The sequence below is a fragment of the Oryctolagus cuniculus genome, chromosome 5, assembly GCF_051225735.1.
Source record: "Oryctolagus cuniculus isolate XC-2025 breed Fujian yellow rabbit chromosome 5, ASM5122573v1, whole genome shotgun sequence".
NCBI lineage: Eukaryota > Metazoa > Chordata > Mammalia > Lagomorpha > Leporidae > Oryctolagus > Oryctolagus cuniculus.
Window position 1 is genome coordinate 51,745,698 of NC_142871.1, and position 20,694 is coordinate 51,766,391.

At 38.7% G+C, this 20,694-nt stretch overlaps 1 protein-coding gene across 4 annotated transcripts in view; it reads left to right on the top strand.

Annotated features, from left to right (window-relative positions):
* The window catches only part of CEP85L (centrosomal protein 85L), a 168,670-nt gene extending 162,311 nt beyond the window's left edge, over positions 1–6,359 (top strand). For all 4 annotated transcript variants that reach the window (XR_011388554.2, XM_002714781.6, XM_089333724.1 and 1 more), the window contains one exon: positions 1,713–6,359. Coding sequence is in view for 3 of the 4 variants with exons in the window: in XM_002714781.6 (XP_002714827.5) it covers positions 1,713–1,876 (164 nt within the window). In the remaining variant the exon portion in view is untranslated. The remainder of the gene's footprint in view (positions 1–1,712) is intronic.
* The last annotated feature ends 14,335 nt before the right edge of the window (positions 6,360–20,694 follow it).

Consider the following 20,694-nt stretch of genomic DNA (forward strand, 5'->3'; position numbering starts at 1 on the left):
TATTCCTGCAATTACATCCCATTGCACTGTTGCTTTAATTTGAGGTTTCATAGCCCATCACCTGGACTGGTCTACCAACCATCTCGCTCACCACCCCCAGCTCATTTTTCACGTGGTACCAGAGTGATTCATCTAAACCTTGAATCTGGCGCCCTGAATTTTTTCACTACCCTGTGATAGCGATAGGTAGCTACCCACTACTCTCCAGCCTTATTTCTTGGCCCTTTCCTCTCATAATTTATGCTCTACCATTTTAGAGCTGAATACTTATTTTTTGAAGCTTCTCAAATTCTATCTCACTGTTTTGTTTTCTGCCTGTGTACCATTGTTCATTTCTGCTTCCTTGATGTACCCAGTGAATAAGTATCTGTCACCTCTGAAATTCTCAAATTAGGACTGGTTGTTTTCTTCATTTTGTGCGTCTGCAGCTGTGTGTAGTGGTAGATCACCTATAGCACCTCGCTCTGCTGATTTTTATGATACTGTGCATAAAGCCTTGAGAGCAAGCTACCATGTCGTTATTTTGTTGACCTCAAAATCCAGCATGGTTGCTGGATCATGACAGATGCTCAGTTACCATAGAACATTAACAGTTACCTGACTCTTACACTCCAGTAAATTACCAGGGCCCATGAATGTACCAGAAAGTTTTTTTTTTTTTTTCCACAATCACTGGCTTCACCTGCTTTTATATTGAGATATGTTTGTGAAGAGAGGAGCTGGAGTAAGTAATGAAAAGCTAGCTGACTCTTCCAGCCTTCAAAAAGTAAAAGCTAGCTGACTCATAGCTTTGCTTCCAGTTATTCAACCACTGGGCTACCATCAGCCTGATTCAGTTGTTTGGGATTGTAGATCCCAACACACACACACTCTGTCTTTCTCTCCATATATATTATATATATACATACATACACTTGTACATACATACCATATATTTCAGAAATCAATATTTTCATGCCAAAGGTGGACATTTCACCTAGCAGTTGAAACAAATCCCATATCGTACATGCTCACATCCCACATCAGATCTAGAGTTGATAAAAACCCAGCTCAGTCTCCTGACTCCAGTATCCTACAAATGCAGACATTGGCAGGTAACAGTGATGGTTTGATTGATGGGGTTCCTGCCACACACATGGGAAACCTGGATTGAATTCCTGGGTACCAGCTTCATTCACCCCCACACCACCACCTTTGTGAGCATTTGAAAAATGAACCCGCAGATAGGGATGCACTCTTGCTCTCTCTTTCTCTCTCCCTCTCCCTCTTAAAAAAAATAATTCCAATAAAACCTATTTTGCAGTCATAAAAATTTAGGATACAACTTCTCAGTACACAAATTCTCAGATTGTGTCAGATGGGAAGAAGTGAATGCTTTAGTTGAGCTTGAAGAGGCATTAGAGCTTGACCCTTTTTGTTTTTGGAATATTGTCATCCATTCTGCATATTGAATTTGTGTGCATCAATACATAAACTAAATAAATTTTACTTACCATATTTTTAGAATACCAGGTAAATAAAAATCTATTAAATTTTGAATGATGCCTAATTTAAACTTAAGCTTCCTTGATCAGTATAATGTATAGCATTATATGTAATGTATAGCAAGTATAATGTATAGCACTATATTTCCATGATGATTAAGGTAAAAATCCTAAAATGTCTTTGTTCAAAATAATGTGAGACATTCTTTCCATGCTTTATTTTCACAGCAATGAACTGTTCAGCTGAAGAGACTGAGAATGACCACAGCCCAGAAACACTCACTAAAAAGCTGTCAGATGTGTGCCAGTTACGGAGGGATATTGATGAATTAAGGACTACAATATCAGACCGCTATGCTCAGGATATGGGAGATAACTGCGTTACCCAGTGATCAAGTATTGGTCCCACAGCAATAATGACCCATTGTGAATGCTGCTGTGTTTCAGTTCTTCACCTTTCTATTTAGGAGTTACAGTGGAATGTTGCAAGTGACATACGACTTGCTTATAGATTTTTTTTTTCCTGTGGATGGATTTGTTTAATTAAGGGGAAAGGATGTAAGGTTTTGAGGGGGCTTGTCTACTTAGGCAAAAATATCAAATTATTATTTGAAAATTGTGATAAAGTCTACAAGAAAAAAAATCTGTATTCTCAAAACTACTGATTGGTAGGACCAAGCTGTGAAGAATGTCCTTCAGATAAAGGGGTAAGATTTCTTTGAATCCTATAATTTTGTGTGTTTGTAAGTGCATGTATGTGTGTGTGTGTGTGTGTACTTTATTCACAAAATTATAAGGATTTCATCTAAGGTCAAAGCAAAACTCCTGAGAAAGGCACACATTATTTATTTGTATATTTCTTTTGTGTAGAAGCTTGTATTGTACTTTGGGATTTTCAACAGTTGGCTGAACAAGAGTTCCAGTAGCAGTGGTACAGCAGGTAAAACTGTATGTAGTTTGAACAATCACTCTGCTGAGATGATGAGGTTGTGGAGTTGGGTTGATGTTAGTACTGTAGATAGGTCAGCTGTTTTTCCAGAGTGATTGTGGTTTGCCTTAGAGGTAGGAAATTTTGATATGACAATCTTTTTCATTAGCACTGTAATTTATTACAAGGAAGTTCATCTGAACTAATTTTAACATATCCATTACTATTTATAATTTTTATTTACATATTATATCTGTCAATATATATAAAGCCATATATAATTAAATGCAAGCCTCATTAGGTGTGATATAATTAACGTCAAAGAAAGATTAACACAGTGACTCTGGAACAATAGCTTATTTATCCAAATCTCAACGTTTACATTTGACAGTTTTCTGTATGTTTTAAAATTGAAACTAAGAGAAAGCCAACACATATTCTTTGTAACTAAATTTACGCTAACATAAACAACCTAAACTTAGGTGATGTTAATTTCCTGTTGCTAGATAAGGTATGTTAAAAACAGGGTTCTTCACAGAATATGAAATTGGCTAGGCTAGTTCTTCATGTGGAGTACAGGGTATTACTATGAAATGCAACTGATCATTAAATAGACACACACTCTTTTGACACTTCCAAGTGACTAATGTCCGTGTTTTAGTTGATATTTTGGAAAGGCCATGTATTTTTTGGCCTTCAGGACATTTACATTATTTTGGGTATGCTTAGTTATGCCAGAATATTTCCGTCTATAAGTTGGTTTGCTTTCTTCATGTAACTGAGTCTTATTTAGTTCAAGACTAAATAAGATATGGAGAGATAAAGGATATGAATCAAACACAGTGATACTGTTGTGGTCAAGAGCAAGTTAAATGCGTCTTTTTGCCAGGCTTTTGTATTGATATAAAGGCTGTTCCTAGAAAATATTTTTCTTAAATATTTTCAACAGTTAAAATAAATGTGGGACAAAGCCTTCAAAGAGACTGCCTAGAAAAACAGTTCAAACTTTTGGCTTATATACAGCTCTCAGTAAGTTATTTCATAGTCACATGTGAGCAGTCAGTTGTAATGCATTTGTGGAGACATCAGGTTTCCCTTCTGTGCACTACCTGAGTCCTCCCTGCTCTTCTTACTTCTTAGGTTCTGGGCACTAAGATTAAGTCAGTGCTTTGTAGGGATTCTGCACCCCAAGTCCCTAGGGATGTAGTCACTGGTAAGAACTCTACTTTCTAATGTGTTCATTGATTTTTAATGTTAGTGATTTGAAAATAATCAAGGAATAATGAATTTGTATCAAAAATCTGATGCAAAGAATTATGCCTTGCAAAATTAATTCCTGTGAAAATAGCCTTTACAGTATAGTAGTTAATAACATCTACAGATCAGCCAAAAGGGCACCATTTTTATATTGTCTTTTAATAGAATCCCTGCCCCCTTACCATGAATTTGCAATGAAAGCACACTAAAATAATAGAACTGATGAGCCAACAATCACTCATTTGAATCCATAGATCCTTTAATTAATTCTCTCCAGTGTTGTTATAAGCAAATCTACAGTCATTTGTTTTAATCTGTTGTGGAAACATTTTTGTTTTTTGGTATAGTTGGGGAAAATAGTTTTATTTGTATTAAGTAAGTTATTTTCTAAAACTTAGAATACTAAAAAATTTTCATGTAGTGAAGACTAAATACTTTTGATGCATTTCAGTGTCCAACATGTGTATTCTCATTTAAAAATGAGTAGAGGTGTGATAGTCTAACTTCTAATTACAAAATTTAATCTTTTAGAATTTGGATTTTTGTAAAGTGGCCTTGCTAACAAATAGCCTCAGGGGGAATTTGGGGGAATGAAACTGGTAGTGTTCTACCTTGACAGTATTCAAATTTTAACTTTTATTTTTCTGAAAAGTACTTTTTCCCAAGACACTCTCTTGTGTGATGAAGATAGTGCATTGAAAACAGATTTTATTGTTAGGTCAAGATGGACAAATAGCAGCACTGTAGTGTCTCACCCCAGTTTGAACTAGGATGTTCGTGGAAGTTAGTACAGTGACATATGCCTGAAATGAAGATTAACCTAAATGTTAAGGTAAATCTATTTGAAAGTTTCTGTAGATAATGAACCTTCTTTTTAATTATGCTTCTGTGAATTAAATGTCTTCTTAGGAGATATCTCATATAATATTAACATTAATCATTAGTCTTTTGCACTTTGAAGTTGATCTTACTCTGCATCAGTCACTTTTCAGCAGAGATAAAATACCAGTTGTCTCAATGAAAGACCCAAATTACCTGTGCAGATAAAAATTAACTTTATTTGATGTCAGAAAAAATAGGGTGACTTGAGTTAAACTGTTAGTAAATTTTCAGTTGCATCCAATTTAAAAAAAAAAAAAAAAACATAAATATGGGCTAGGTAAGATACACCTGAATTTATTTTAAAATATGTGTGGGCCCTCTTTCTATGTGAAATAGAATTCAATATTTCTTGTTAGCAGTATTATATTTGACTGAAGTATATTTTGTTTGTGACAATTTATTAAACTGAACTAGACTTATTTCAGTAATTTGGTAGAGATCTCAAGGGCTGTAAAGAGTTGTTAAAAATGAATGTTGTACATTTCTGACTCACTAATAAGTTTATAAATCTATCATTGTGCAGCACTTAATAACAGTCTCCTAGAGAATATTTTTAGAGGACTACTTTATTAATGAAATAGACTTTAAATACCAGTATTAGTTCATTGAATGACAAAATAGCTGCAAACCTGGACATATTTTTACATGGCATGGTTCAGATCAAGCACACTTTTAGTTTGGATTATTGGTATTCTCTTATGTAGATTTCTATCACTGTAGATATGTAATTACAATAGTAAACAGTTCTCATAACCATGCTCATTCAGACTCCATGAAACTGCCATTAGCTGAGGCTCTCAGATCCAAAATTAATTTGTTTCCATTGTTGGCAGTTCTTTTCAGTATTTACAAAGCAAAAGAAATTTCCCATTTGGTATGAAGATGTAAATTTCCATCCTTACCCCAGAATGCCATGAGTGGTATATTGCTGTGTGATTATATCATACGTTTAATCATGAAGGGGGAAGATTTTGGATTTTTCTTGCTTATAAGAAATATTGAATATAATAAGAATATTGTTTCAAATCATTAAGTTAGTAACAACACTTTTGGACCTGCATACAGCAAGAACCTTTTGTGCCTTTTTGCCTGCAGTAAGCATTCATTTCTGTTTTACATGGCTATTAGAATGTTGATGATTATTGCATCTTGTTCTTCTGCAAATAGACTTAATTAAGGACTTTTTTTTTTTGAAGCAAGGAGCAGTTTTTCATTACTAAATGGGCACCCTAGTAAACATCAGAGGAGTTATCAGCTGTGTCTTTGGAGCCCACCCTTCCCTGTATAGTGAGTGAAAAACTTCTTTAGAATGTATTCATTTGTGTGTTTGTGTATGTACATTTATGAGTAGTTATTTAAGTATAGAGACAAAATTCAGCATCACATTGGTGTGATGACAAGAAGTAGTAAGGTGCTAGGTGATTATATTAAAAGCACAGCAGAGTGTTTAATCAGTCCCTGTGACTGGTGGTATTGTAAACTAGGTTCAGTTATTGAACCACTCAGAATACCTCGTGTAAATACAGTGTTCATGACTTAACTGAAATACAGTTATTGTAAAAAAGAATGTGAAGCCACTGGTTGGCTCATGCCTTTGGATCTATCATTCTTGCCTCTTTTTTTTATAAAGGGGTTGTTTTTGTTCTTGGTTTTTAATAGCGTTTACAGCTAGAATTTTGAATGCCAAAGTTCTATTTATTAAATTAAGAAAAAAGTTTTCACTGTTAACGCCTAGTATTTTTCCACTGGACTATTGTTTGTTGATGTTGGAATTTGTATTTACAGAGAAATAAATTTTTTAATTAAAAGATTTATGTCTTCCAAGTGTCAAATGTTAATATAAGAATGTATTTAAAATTCTAGACTCTCTGTCTTGAATTCTCAGTGGCAAGAATGTGCTGATTTGACTCTTGAGTAAAAAATTTTTTATAAATATCCAGGAGAATGTTTGACTAGAACATGGAGACTTCTGGCTTCTAAGTCTGTGTTACAATTTCCTTTCAATCTTTAAAAAGCTTTCTTCAGACTCTTCCCTTTTTCTGATAATCAGTGCTATAACTATAAAGTTACCACTGTGTCTATTTCAGCTAATAGTTCTGTGTCCCCCTTATGAATTTCTAAAACTCCTGTTTAAGTCAGTCGTCTTCTGTTTTCTCAACATACAAAATCTTGCTTCAGTTTTCCACATGCAGAATGGTTAGGCTAGTGAGCCAAATCTTTTTGTTCTCCCCGTTCTAATCAAGGATTGAAACCTACTAAAACAGGTACAAACAGGTACAAATAGCACCTTATTAAAAGGTTAGCGTGACTACATCTTAGCTCTGTGGTTTGCTGGCCTAAGCCCAGAGATGCTCTGTATGCCTAGGTGCTTGTTTAATACGTATGGGCTGTAGGCATCATCTTTTCATGGAATGGCTTACTGTGAGTACAATTGTAAAAGTTCATGGAAAACAGGATTAAAACATAAGTTTATTCTAGTACAATTTTTTAAATCCATTGGCTTTTTTTTTTTTTTTAGAGAGAGAGAGAAAGAGAAAGAGTTCCCATTGCTGGTTAATTTCCCAGATGCCTGCAATGACTGTGGGAGCTAAAGAGAGGAACTTAGTCATGTAGGGACAGGAACCTAACTACTTGAGCCATCAGTGTTGCCTCTCATAGTCTACAGTAGCAGAAAGCTGGAATCAAGAGCCAAAATCAGGAAATGACTCCAGTTACTTCAAAGTGGGATACAGGTGTGCTAATCAGTGACAGGAAGCACTAGTCCAAATGATTGGACTTCCATGAACTTTTTGAAGACCACATACTTGGCTTAGCAGCATCTGTTTCCAGTGCATCTAACTTTGCATAGCTTTTTAATGAGTCATCTACTAATATAGTTAACAGGAAAAGGGTCACTTTGGAAATACTACATCAAAGGCTACTTATGTTACAAGTACGTGTCTTGGAAATCTGAGAAGATGGATAAAATACTGAAGTATTTCTAAGATGGTCATTAAAGAAATTTCTCCTTCAGAAAAGAAAAAAATAATATCATTTTGATCTTCTTTTTTAAAGGGGATTTTGAATGTATACTGTGATTGTACTAATGTAATTTCAGGGTTTTTTTTTATGCCAACTTTCTGTGCCACCCAAACTATATGTCAAAAAATGCAGGACTCAGTTATAAGAAATACTGTGTGTAATGTCACAAAATGACAATGTGTATCCAGTCGAGCCAGTAGGTTACAAGAGTATCACTCTAACATCATGTCAGTTAAGATATTCTCCTTGATTTAGATGAGGTTTCGGTTTGAGGAATAAAATCACAATAAAAGGTTTCTAAGGTATTTAAATAAATGTGCTGTCTTTCACCAAAAAAAAAAAAAGATGCAATCCTAAAAAGGAGAATCTTTTCATTTTAGCGAGCCTGTTTTCACTTAAACACACTCTCGCTCATCTTTATTGATTCCCCTCTAGTAGAAGTTTTAAACTAAACATACACCTACCCTGTGACCAAGAAATCCTGCTCTTAAGATGTTTATGTGACATACATAAATAAAAATACTTGCTGATAAAAGGACTTGCAGATAAATGTTCATAGCAGCTTTATTCATAATAACAAAAAACTGGAAACAGCTCAGAGGATTGTCAGTATTTTTTCTTGACCCAGAGTTGACCTTTTATAAAGTTGAGTTCTAATTGATTGAGGGACACTTATATTGTATACACTTTTTGGCAAATGGAGTAAAGTTTATTTATTTATTTTTGTAAAGCTTTTATTTAATGAATACAAATTTCATAGGTACAATTTTAGGAATATAGTGGTTCTTCCCCCCATTCCTGCCCTGCCTCCCAACTCCCATCCCACCTCCTACTCCCTATCCCATCCCATTCCTCATTAAGATTCGTTTTTAATTATATACAGAAGACCAACTCTATATTAAGTAAAGATTTGAACAATTTGCACCCACACACACACACCACATATAAAGTACTGTTTGAGAACAAGTTTTGCAGTTAATTCTCATAGTACAATTCATTAAGGACAGAGGTCCTACTTGGGGGGTAGGTGTACAGTGAATTCTGTTGTTAGTTTAACAATTAACACTCCCGTTTATGACCGCAGTGACCATCCAAGGCTCTTGCCGTGAGCTGCCGAGGCTGTGGAATCCTTTTGAGTCCACAAACTCCATCAGTATTTAGGAAGGGCCATAAGCAAAATGAAAGTTCCCTTCCTTCAGAGAAAAGTACATCCTTGTTTGATGGCACCTTCTTTCCACTGGGGTCTCTCTCACAGATCCTTCATGTAGGACTCTTTTTTTTTTTTTTTTTTGCTGCTGTGTCTTGGATTTCCATGCGTGAAATACTTTCATGGACTTATCAGCCAGTCCAGAGTGCCTTAAGGGCTGATTCTGAGGTCAGAGTGCTGTTTAGGGCATTTGTCATTCTATGAGTCTGCTGTGTGGACTGCTTCCCATTTTGGAACATTCTCTCCTTTTAATTCTTTTTTTTTTTTTTGACAGGCAGAGTTAGAGACAGAGAGAAAGGTCCTTCCTCCATTGGTTCACTCCCCAAATGGCCACCATGGCCGGTGCGCCACACTGATCCAAAGCCAGGAGCCAGGTGCCTCCTCCTGGTCTCCCATGCGGGTGCAGAGGCCCAAGCACTTGGGCCATCCTCCACTGCCTTCCCAGGCCACGGCAGAGAGCTGGACTAGGTGAGGAGCAACTGAGACAGAACCCAGTGCCCCAACCAAGACTAGAACCCAGGGTGCCAGCGCCGCAGGCGGAGGATCAGCCCAGTGAGCCATGGCACCAGCCTCCTTTTAATTCTATCTATTATTATTACCAGACACTTGGTGTTATTTATATAATCCCTTTGACACTTAGTCCTATCTATATGATCAATTAAACACTTAATATGATCACTTTAACAAGTAAGATGGTATTATTACCACCAGGCTTAATGGGATTTGAAGTCCCATGGCAAGTTTTTAGCTTTACCCTTGGGGTAAGTCCATGAGAATGTGTGCATAACTGTACACCTCCTCCCTCTCATATTCCCACTCTATTTTTTTACTGGGGTCTATTTTCAATTGACTTTGTACACTTATTAATTCTATGTTAGGTGAAGATTTCAACCAATGGTATTAAGTAAAAAAATAAAAATAATAAACTGTTCCTCAACAGTCAAGACAAGGGCTATTCAAGTCATTGCTTCTCAAAGTGTCAATTTCACTTCTACAGGTTTCCTTTGAGGTGCTCTGTTAGTTATCATAGATTAGGGAGAACCTCTGGTATTTGTCCCTTTGGGACTGACTTATTTCACTAAGTATGATGTTTTCCAGATTCATCCATTTTGTTGCAAATGACCATATTTTATTTTTTTAATTGCTGTTTAGAATTCCATAGAGTACATATCCCATAATTTCTTTAATGGAGTAAAGTTTAATATACAACAAGGCAGTGAAGAATCAGAATTGGAAAACAGACCTCCACTTAACATGACAACGTTAACATTGAACTTACCATGCATTACATGACAAATACTACTTAAGCAAGTTGCATTTCCCTTCATCTCTTGTATCTCCTCTAAGTCTCCCCTGCTGCTGAACTCTTTCTGCCCTTCAGTGAGTGCAGCCACAGAAATGGCAGTTTGACATCAGTGGACCTCACTAAAGGAATCCCCATGGACAAATTGCATGAAGAGACAAATGCAAAAGAAGGATTGAGAAGCAAGAAGGAACAGTAAACAAAAAAGTTTGCAAACAAACCCTGTAAAATATGAAACATGATAGTATCACAGTTGTGTTGAGTAAGTTTCTATCACTAAAGGGTATTTTTTTGAGTGCTTGTTCTACTTCAATTGAGATGATCATATGGGAATTTTTCTTCATTTTATTAATATGGTATATTACATTGTTTGATTTTGGCTGTGGAACTATCCTTGCCTTCCAGAATAGATCCCAATTAATCACTATGTATAATCATTTCAGTATGCTAATACATGTGGGAGTCAAGTGTTTGTTGACTTTTTTGAACTCTTTTTAAAATTTTTTTCTTTGCTTCTTAGTGGTTTTACTATAATGTACCTAGGAATGGTTTTGTTTATAATTTTACATACTTAGATTGGATATAGCTATTTGAATCTGTGAGTTGACTATTTTTTTAAATTTATTTATTTTTATTTTTTCCCAAAAAACTTTTATTTAATGAGTACATTTTTTTTCTTTTTTTTTTAACTTTTATTTAATGAATATAAATTTCCAAAGTACGACTTATGGATTACAATGGCTTCCCCCCCATACCATCCCTCCCACCCACAACCCTCCCCTTTCCCACTCCCTCTCCCCTTCCATTCACATCAAGATTCATTTTCGATTATCTTAATATACAGAAGATCAGCTTAGTATACATTAAGTAAGGATTTCAACAGTTTGCTCCCACACAGGAACATAAAGTGAAAAATAATAGATGATTTTTTTAAATGATGATGAAATCAGATCAGACCTATTGTCATGTTTAATCCCAGTGAGAGTCAAGTTGGGAATTGATAATTTTTTTTTTTTTACAGAAGATCAGTTTAGTATGCATTAAGTAAAGATTTCAACAGTTTGCACCCCCATAGAAACACAAAGTGAAATATACTGTTTGAGTACTCCTTATAGCATTAAATCTCAATGCACAGCACATTAAGGACAGAGATCCTACATGAGGAGTAAGTGCACAGTGACTCCTGTTGTTGACTTTACCAATTGACACTCCTGTCTATGGCATCAGTAGTCTCCCTATGCTCCAGACATGATTTTCCAAGGCTATGGAAGCCCTCTGAGTTCTCCGACTCTTATCTTGTTTAGACAAGGTCATAGTCAAAGTGGAGGTTCTCTCCTCCCTTCAGAGAAAGGTACCTCCTTCTTTGATGACCCGTTCTTTCCACTGGGATCTCACTCACAGAGATCTTTTGCCAGAGTGTCTTGGCTTTCCATGCCTGAAATACTCTCATGGGCTTTTCAGCCAGATCCGAGTGCCTTTAGGGCTGATTCTGAGGCCAGAGTGCTATTTAGGACATCTGCCATTCTATGAGTCTGCTGAGTATCTCACTTCCCATGTTGGATCACTCTCCCCTTTATTTATTCTATTGGTTAGTGTTAGCAGGTACTAGACTTGTTTATGTGCTCCCTTTGACTCTTAGTCCTTTCATTATGATCAATTGTGAACTGAAATTGATCACTTGGAATACTGAGATGGCATTGGTACATGTCACCTTGATGGGATTGAATTGGAATCCCCTGGTATGTTTCTAACTCTACCATTTGGGGCAAATCAGCTTGAGCATGTCCCAAATTATACATCTCTTCCCTCTCTTATTCCCACTCTTATGTTTAACAGGGATCACATTTCAGTTAATTTTCAACACTTAAGAATAACTGTGTATTAATTATAGAATTAAACCAGTCATATTAAGTAGAACAGACAAAAAAACTACTAAGAGGGATAATGTATTAAGTTGTTCATTAACAGTCAGGGCTATGCTGATCAAGTCACCGTTTCCCATAGTGTCCATTTCACTTCAACAGGTTTCCTTTTTGGTGTTCAGTCAGTTGTCACCGATCAGGGAGAACATATGGTAATTGTCCCTTTGGGATTGGCTTATTTCACTCAGCATGATGTGTTCCAGATTCCTCCATTTTGTTGCAAATGACTGGATTTCGTTGTTTCTTACTGCGGTATAGTATTCTAAAGAGTACATATCCCATAATTTCTTTATCCAGTCTACCGTTGATGGGCATTTAGGTTGGTTCCAGGTCTTAGCTATTGTGAATTGAGCTGCAATAAACATTAGGGTGCAGACCGCTTTTTTGTTTGCCAATTTAATTTCCTTTGGGTAAATTCCAAGGAGTGGGATGGCTGGGTCGAATGGTAGGGTTATCTTCAGGTTTCTGAGGAATCTCCAGACTGACTTCCATAGTGGCTTGACCAGTTTGCATTCCCACCAACAGTGGGTTAGTGTTCCTTTTTCCCCACATCCTCGCCAGCATCTGTTGTTGGTAGATTTCTGCATGTGAGCCATTCTAACAGGGGTGAGGTGAAACCTCATTGTGGTTTCGATTTGCATTTCCCTGTTTCCTAATGACCTTGAACATTTTTTCATGTGCCTGTTGGCCATTTGGATTTCCTCTTTTGAAAAATGTCTATTGAGGTCCTTGGCCCATCTCTTAAGTGGGTTGTTGGTTTTGTTTTTGTGGAGTTTCTTGATCTCTTTGTAGATTCTGGTTATTAACCCTTTATCTGTTGCATAGTTTGCAAATATTTTTTCCCATTCTGTTGGTTGTCTCTTCACTCTCCTGACTGTTTCTTTTGCAGTACAGAAACTTCTCAATTTGATGCAATCCCAATAGTTGATTTTGGCTTTGACTGCCTGTGCCTCCCGGGTCTTTTCGAGAAATTCTTTGCCTGTGCCAATATCTTGAAGGGTTTCTCCAATGTTCTCTAGTAACTTGATGGTGTCAGGTCGTAGATTTAGGTCTTTAATCCATGTTGAGTGGATTTTTGTGTAAGGTGTAAGGTAGGGGTCTTGCTTCATGATTCTGCACGTAGAAATCCAATTTTCCCAGCACCATTTATTGAATAGACTGTCCTTGCTCCAGGAATTAGTTTTAGATCCTTAATCAAATATAAGTTGGCTGTAGATGTTTGGATTGATTTCTGGTGTTTCAATTCTGTTCCATTGGTCTATCCATCTGTTTCTGTACCAGTACCATGCTGTTTTGATTACAACTGCCCTGTAGTATGTCCTGAAATCTGGTATTGTGATGCCTCCGGCTTTGTTTTTGTTGTACAAGATTGCTTTAGCTATTCGAGGTCTCTTGTGCCTCCATATGAATTTCAGCACCATTTTTCCAGATCTGAGAAGAAGGTCTTCGGTAACTTGATTGGTATTGCATTGAATTTATAAATTGCATTTGGGAGAATGGACATTTTGATGATATTGATTCTTCCAATCCATGAGCATGGAAGATTTTTCCATTTCTTGGTATCCTCTTCTATTTCTTTCTTTAAGGTTTTGTAATTTTCATCGTAGAGATCTTTAACGTCCTTGGTTAAGTTTATTCCAAGGTATTTGATTGTTTTTGTAGCTATTGTGAATGGGATTGATCTTAGAAGTTCTTCCTCAGCCATGGCATTGTCTGTGTATACAAAGGCTGTTGATTTTTGTGCATTGATTTTATACCCTGCTACTTTGCCAAACTCTTCTATGAGTTCCAATAGTCTCTTAGTAGAGTTCTTTGGGTCCCCTAAATACAGAATCATGTCATCTGCAAAGAGGGATAGTTTGAGTTCTTCCTTCCCAATTTGTATCCCTTTAATTTCTTTTTCTTGCCTAATAGCTCTGGATAGAACCTCCAGAACTATATTGAATAGCAGTGATGAGAGTGGACATCCCTGTCTGGTACCAGATCTCAGTGGAAATGCTTCCAACTTTTACCCATTCAATAGGATGTTGGCTGTGGGTTTTTCATAGATTGCTTTGATTGTATTGAGGAATGTTCCTTCCAAACCCAGTTTGCTTAGAGTTTTCATCATGAACGGGTGTTGTATTTTATCAAATGCTTTCTCGGCATCTATTGAGATAATCATATGGTTTTTCTTCTGCAGTCTGTTAATGTGGTGTATCACATTGATTGTTTTGTGCACATTAAACCATCCCTGCATACGAGGGATAAATCCCACTTGGTCTGGGTGGATGATCTTTCTGATGTGTTGTTGCATTCTATTGGCGAGAATTTTATTGAGGATTTTTGCATCTATGTTCATCAGGGATATTGGTCTGTAATTCTCTTTCAGTGCTGCATCTTTTTCCGGCTTAGGAATTAAGGTGATGCTGGCTTCATAGAAAGAATTTGGGAGGATTCCCTCTTCTTCGATTGTTCTGAATAGTTTGAGAAGAATTGGAGTTAGTTCTTCTTTAAATGTCTGGTAGAATTCAGCAGTGAATCCATCTGGTCCTGGGCTTTTCTTTGTTGGGAGGGCCTTTATTACTGTTTCAATTTCTGTCTCAGTTATGGGTCTGTTTAGGTTTTCGATGTCTTCCTGGTTCAATTTAGGTAGGTTGCATGTGTCCAGGAATCTATCCATTTCTGATAGGTTTCCCTGTTTGCTGGCATACAAGTCCTTGAAGTAATTTCTGATGATTCTTTTTATTTCTGTGGTGTCTGTTGTTACGTTTCCTTTTTCATCTCTGATTTTATTGATTTGGGTCTTTTCTCTTCTTTTTTTAGTTAGTTGGGCCAATGGGGTGTCAATTTTGCTGATTTTTTCAAAAAACCAACTCCTCGTTTGGCTGATTTTTTGTAATGTTTTTCTTGATTCAATCCTGTTGATTTCTTCTCTGATTTTAATTATTTCTCTTCTCCTACTAGATTTGGGTCTGGTTTGCTGTAGGTTTTCTAGATCCTTGAGGTGAATTGAAAGCTCATCTGTTTGGTGCCTTTCCAATTTCTTGATGTAGGCACCTATTGATATAAACTTTCCTCTTAACACTGCTTTTGCTGCGTCCCATAAGTTTTGGTATGTTGTGCTGTTCTCCTCATTTACTTCCAGAAAGTTTTTGATTTCTCTTTTGATTTCTTCTATGACCCATTGTTCATTCAGGAGCATGTTGTTCAATCTCCATGTGTTTGCGTATGCTCTAGGGATTCCTGAGTTGCTAATTTCCAACTTCATTCCTTTATGGTCTGAGAAGCTGCATGGTATGATTCTAATTCTTTTGAATTTGCTGAGACTTGCTTTATGGCCTAGTATGTGGTCAATCCTAGAGAAGGTTCCATGTACTGCTGAGAAGAATGTGAAGTCTGTAGATGTAGGATTGAAAGTTCTGTATATATCTGTTAGATCCATTTGGGCTATAGTGTCGTTTAAATCTACTGTATCCTTGTTGATCTTCTGTCCGGATGATCTGTCTATTTCTGAGAGTGGAGTATTGAAGTCCCCCAGTACTATTGTATTGGGGTCTAAGTCTCCCTTTAAGTCCGTTAATAAATCTTTTAGATAAACTGGTGCCCTGTAGTTAGGTGCATATACATTGATAATTGTTATATCTTCTTGTTGAATTGATCCCTTAATCATTATATAGTGCCCCTCTTTGTCTCTCTTAACAGTTTTTGTGGTAAAGTTTATGTTGTCCGATATTAAGATGGCTACGCCCACTCTTTTTTCATTTCTGTTGGCATGGTATATCTTTTTCCAGCCTTTCACTTTCAGTCTGTATGGATCTTTGTTGGAAAGATGTGTTTCTTGTAAGCAGCAAATAGATGGGTTTTGTTCTTTAACCCAATCAGCCAATCGGTGTCTTTTAACTGGACATTTCAGGCCATTCACGTTCAATGTGACTAATGATAAGTGGTAACTTTGCCCTGCCATTTGCCAAAGATAAGTTCTAATATATGCTTTGAATTCCCTGTGATCTTTTGCTGTGAGGTTTCCTTCCTTGGTTTCCTTCCTTTACCTTCTTTCATATTGATGACCGTGTTTCTGTGTTTCTGTGTGTAACACATCTTTAAGCATCTTTTGCAGGGCTGGACGAGTGGCAACAAATTCTTTCAATTTCTGTTTGCTATGAAAAGTCTTTATTTCACTTTCATTCACAAATGATAGCTTTGCAGGATATAATATTCTGGGCTGGCAGTTTTTCTCTCTTAGTACCTGGGCTATATCTCGCCATTCCCTCCTAGCTTGTAGAGTTTCTGATGAGAAGTCAGCTGTGAGTCTGATTGGAGATCCTCTGAGAGTAATCTGACGTTTCTCTCTTGCACATTTTAGGATCTTTTCTTTATGTTTCACTGTGGAGAGTTTAATTACAACGTGTCGTGGTGAGGATCTCTTTTGGTCGTGTTTATTAGGGGTTCTGTGAGCTTCCTGTACTAGGATTTCTCTGTCCTCCTCCAAACCTGGGAAATTTTCTGCTAATATCTCACTAAAAAGGCCTTCTAATCCTTTCTCCCTCTCCATGCCTTCAGGAACTCCTAGAACCCGAATGTTGGGTTTTTTAATAGTATCCTGAAGATTCCCGACAATATGTTTTAGATTTCTAATTTCCTCTTCTTTTCTTTGGTCTGACTGTATCCTTTCCTGTTCTCTGTCTTCTAAGTCCGATATTCTCTCTTCTGCTTCACCCATTCTGTTTGTAAGGCTCTCTATTGTGTTTTTCATTTGATCTATTGAATTCTTCACTTCAGTCACTATCACAGTTTCCTGTTGTACTAGTTGTTTCGTTTCATTTTGATTCCTCCTTAATATTTCATTTTCACGAGAGAGATTTTCTATCTTGTCCATTAAGGATTTCTGTAGTTCAAGAATTTGTTTTTGAGAACTTCTTAATGTTCTTATCAATTTTTTGAGATCTGCTTCTTGCATTTCTTCTATGTCATCATCTTCATAATCTTGAATTGGGGTGTCTTTTTCATTGGAGGGCGTCATGTTGACCTCCTTGTTTTTATTACCTTGGTTTTTGCGTTTGTTATTTGTCATATTGGAGATATTTGGTTTCTTCACTGTGGTGCTTTTTCTTGTTATACTATGACTCTAGATTAAGTGGACTGTCTGTTTTTGATGGAGCCTTAGGGCTTGAGATGGGTGTGGCCTGAGAGCTCTGTTTGGTGTGCCAAAGGTGACACTCCCAGGTTAGGCGTGGTAAATCTCACTCTCTCTCTTTCTTTTTTTTTTGATTCAAAAGGGAAGTAATTCCGCACAGCTGAACGAAGTTGGAGGTAGTTAGCAGGCAAATGATATACCCACAGGAGCCAGAGATGGGAAGCTCTTTCCCAAGGACCACACAGGGAATCTGTTCGGCCCTCAGAGTGGGCTCAAATTCTCCTTCAGTCTCCCACTGGGTTGCCAAAGTTACGGAATTGTAGCGTCTCTGGAGAGTGCTCACGTGAATTCCGTGAGTTCTCTCCCCCACCTCTCTTTTTTCACAGTCTAAGTTCAGTAGCACCACAAATTTACTAGGTCCTAATCTCCTGTTAATTCGCCCCGCCCAGAGTCAGGTTTTTCTGCTAGGCTCAGGGCCGGTGCAGACCTGAGGTCGCTCTGCTTATGATGTATGTCCAAGATGGCGCCTGCTCTTTGTCTTGCTCGCCCTTGAGAGGTGAGCGGAGAGAGAGAAACCCGTGTCCGTACCAATCACCTTTTTGTTTTTTTTCTCTCTCTCTCTCTTCTAGTTAGCCTGGTGAACTCCCCCCCCCCCCGGGGGTCGTTCCCTCTCGTCTCCTCTCTCCGCTTGCCTGCCGGTGTCTCGGGCTATTGAGGTTCGGCTCACCTCGCGTTCCAGCGCTAGTGTGTTGAGTCTGCCGCTGGTGCCCCAAACTGTGGGCTCCCAGGCTCTCCACGCAGGTCCACTGTGAATCACGCGTTCCGGAAGAGTTTCTTCTGCTGTTTCCTCCCCTACTCTTCCTTGAACCTGCAGTATCTCCACTTTTTTTTTTTTTTTTTTTTTTTTTTTTTTTTTGACAGGCAGAGTGGACAGTGAGAGAGAGAGACAGAGAGAAAGGTCTTCCTTTGCCGTTGGTTCACCCTCCAATGGCCGCCGCGGCCAGCGCGCTGCGGCCGGCGCACCGCGCTGATCCGATGGCAGGAGCCAGGAGCCAGGTGCTTTTCCTGGTCTCCCATGGGGTGCAGGGCCCAAGCACCTGGGCCATCCTCCACTGCACTCCCTGGCCACAGCAGAGAGCTGGCCTGGAAGAGGGGCAACCGGGACAGAATCCGGCGCCCCGACCGGGACTAGAACCCGGTGTGCCGGCGCCGCTAGGCGGAGGATTAGCCTAGTGAGCCGCGGCGCCGGCCTATATCTCCACTTTTATTAAACTATCTCTCCCCGGACTATCAGTGTGCTCCCTTCCTATTCCGCCATCTTGCCTCCTCCCCATGAGTACATTTTTTTAAAGATTTATTTTTTGTTGTTGTTGAAAGGCAGAGTTTCAGAGAGGCAGAAAGAGAGAGGTCTTCCATCCACTGGTTAACTCCCCAAATGGCCACAACAGCTGGAGTTGTACCAATCCGAAGCTAGGAGCCAGGAGCTTTTTCCGGGTCTCCGAAGCGGGTGCAGGGGCCCAAGGACTTGGGCCATCTTCTACTACTTCCTCAGGCCATAGTAGAGAGCTGGATTGGAAATAGAGCAGTTGAGACTCCAACCAGTGCCCATATGGGATGCCAACACTGCAGGTGGCAGCTTTACCCACTGCGCCACAATGCCAGCCCCCTGCAAATTTCATAAGTACAACTTTAGGAATATAGTGATTCTTGCTAGTATACCCACCCTCGCACCTCCACTCCTACTCCACCTCCTCCTCAATCTCTGATTCCCAGCCCCCTTCTACATTAAGATTCATTTTTTTGTATTTGACAGGCAGTTAGAGAGACAGAAAAGTCTTCTTTCCACTGGTTTAACCCCCAAATGGCCAGTACGGCCGGCGCACTGTGCCAATCTGAAGCCAGGAGCCAGGCGCTTCCTCCTGGTCTCCCATGCGGGTGCAGGGACCCAAGCACCTGGGCCATCCTCCACTGCCCTCCCGGGCCACAGCAGAGAGCTGGACTGGAAGAGGAGCAACCAGGACTAGAACCTGGCGCCCATATGGGATGCTGGCATCGCAGGCAGAGGATTAACCAAGTGAGCCACAGCGTCAGCCCCAAGATTCATGTTCAAATAACTTTATACACAGAAGACCATCTCTATATGAAGTAAAGATTTTAATAATTTGCACACACATGCACAGAAAAATACAGAGCAAGTTTTACAGTTAATTATCATAATACGACTCATTGAAGAAAGAAGTTCTGCATGGGAAGTAAGTGCACAGTGACTCCTGTTATTCTTACGTATGATCTCAGTGTTCACCTGATGCTCTTGACATAAGCTGCCAAGTCCATGGAAGACTTTTGAATCCACAATTTCCGTCAATATTTAGACAAGGCCATCAGCAAAGTGCAAGTTCTCTCCTCCCTTCAGATAAAGTACATCCTTCTTTGATGACCACTTCTTTCCAATGGGGTTTCTCTCACAGAGATTCTTCACATAGGACATTTTCTTTTTGCCACAATGTCTTGGCTTTCCATGTCTGAAATGCTCTCATGGGCTTTTCAGCCAGCCCAGAATGCCTTAAGGGCTGATTCTGAGATCAGAGAGCTATTTAAAGCGGTTGTCATTCTATGAGCCTGATGTGTGGACTGCTTCCCATGTAGGAACATTCTCTCCCTTTTAATTCTATCTATTATCATTACCAGATATTTGATCTTACTTATATTATCCCTTTAACAATCACAGAGCTTCCATCTGCTGGTTCACTTCCCAAATGCCCACAAGAGCTAGGACTGGGCTATGCTGAGGCAGGAGCCTGGAACTCAATTCAAGTCTCTCACATGCGTGATAGTGACCCAAGTACTTGGGCCATCATTTACTGCCTCCTGGTGTGCACATTAGCAGGAAGCTGGAAGTAGAAGTAGAGCTGGAACTTAAACGCAAGCACTCTGATATGGGTTGAAGGAGTCCCAAGAGGTGTCTGTTAACCATTGTACCAAACACCCAGTGAAAGCATAGTATTTTAAAATCCACAATCTGTACTCCTAGCAGGTCTGTTTCTATTGTTTCTCTTCCGTTTTTTTTTTTTTTTTTTTACAAACTTGCTTCTTAAATGCCTGTTTTTTTTTTTTATTGAAAGTTGATCATGGTATATGAAAATACTATAAGCATAATTTGAATTTCTGGATATCATATTACTTCACATATAGTTTTTAAAACGTCTCCATTTCTTTGAAAGAGTTAAAGAGAGAGGGGGAGAGACAGAGATCTTTGATCTGCTGGTTCACTCCCCAGGTGGCCATAATGACAAACCTGGGCTGGTCCAAGCTGAAGACAGAAAACTGGCACTCCCCATCTAAATCGCCCACTGAGGTAGCAGGGCCCCAAGCACTTGGGCCATCTTCCACTGCTCTCCCAGGCATATTAGCAGGAAGCTCGATGGGCCACAGAGCAGTCAGGACTCAAACAGGCACTCTGATATAGGATGTGGGTGGTACCTTAACCTGCTGCACCATTACACCAGCTCTCCACATGGTGATGAAATTATTTTCTGGCAAAGCTAGGGGCACTGAGAATCCAAGTTGCCTTAAT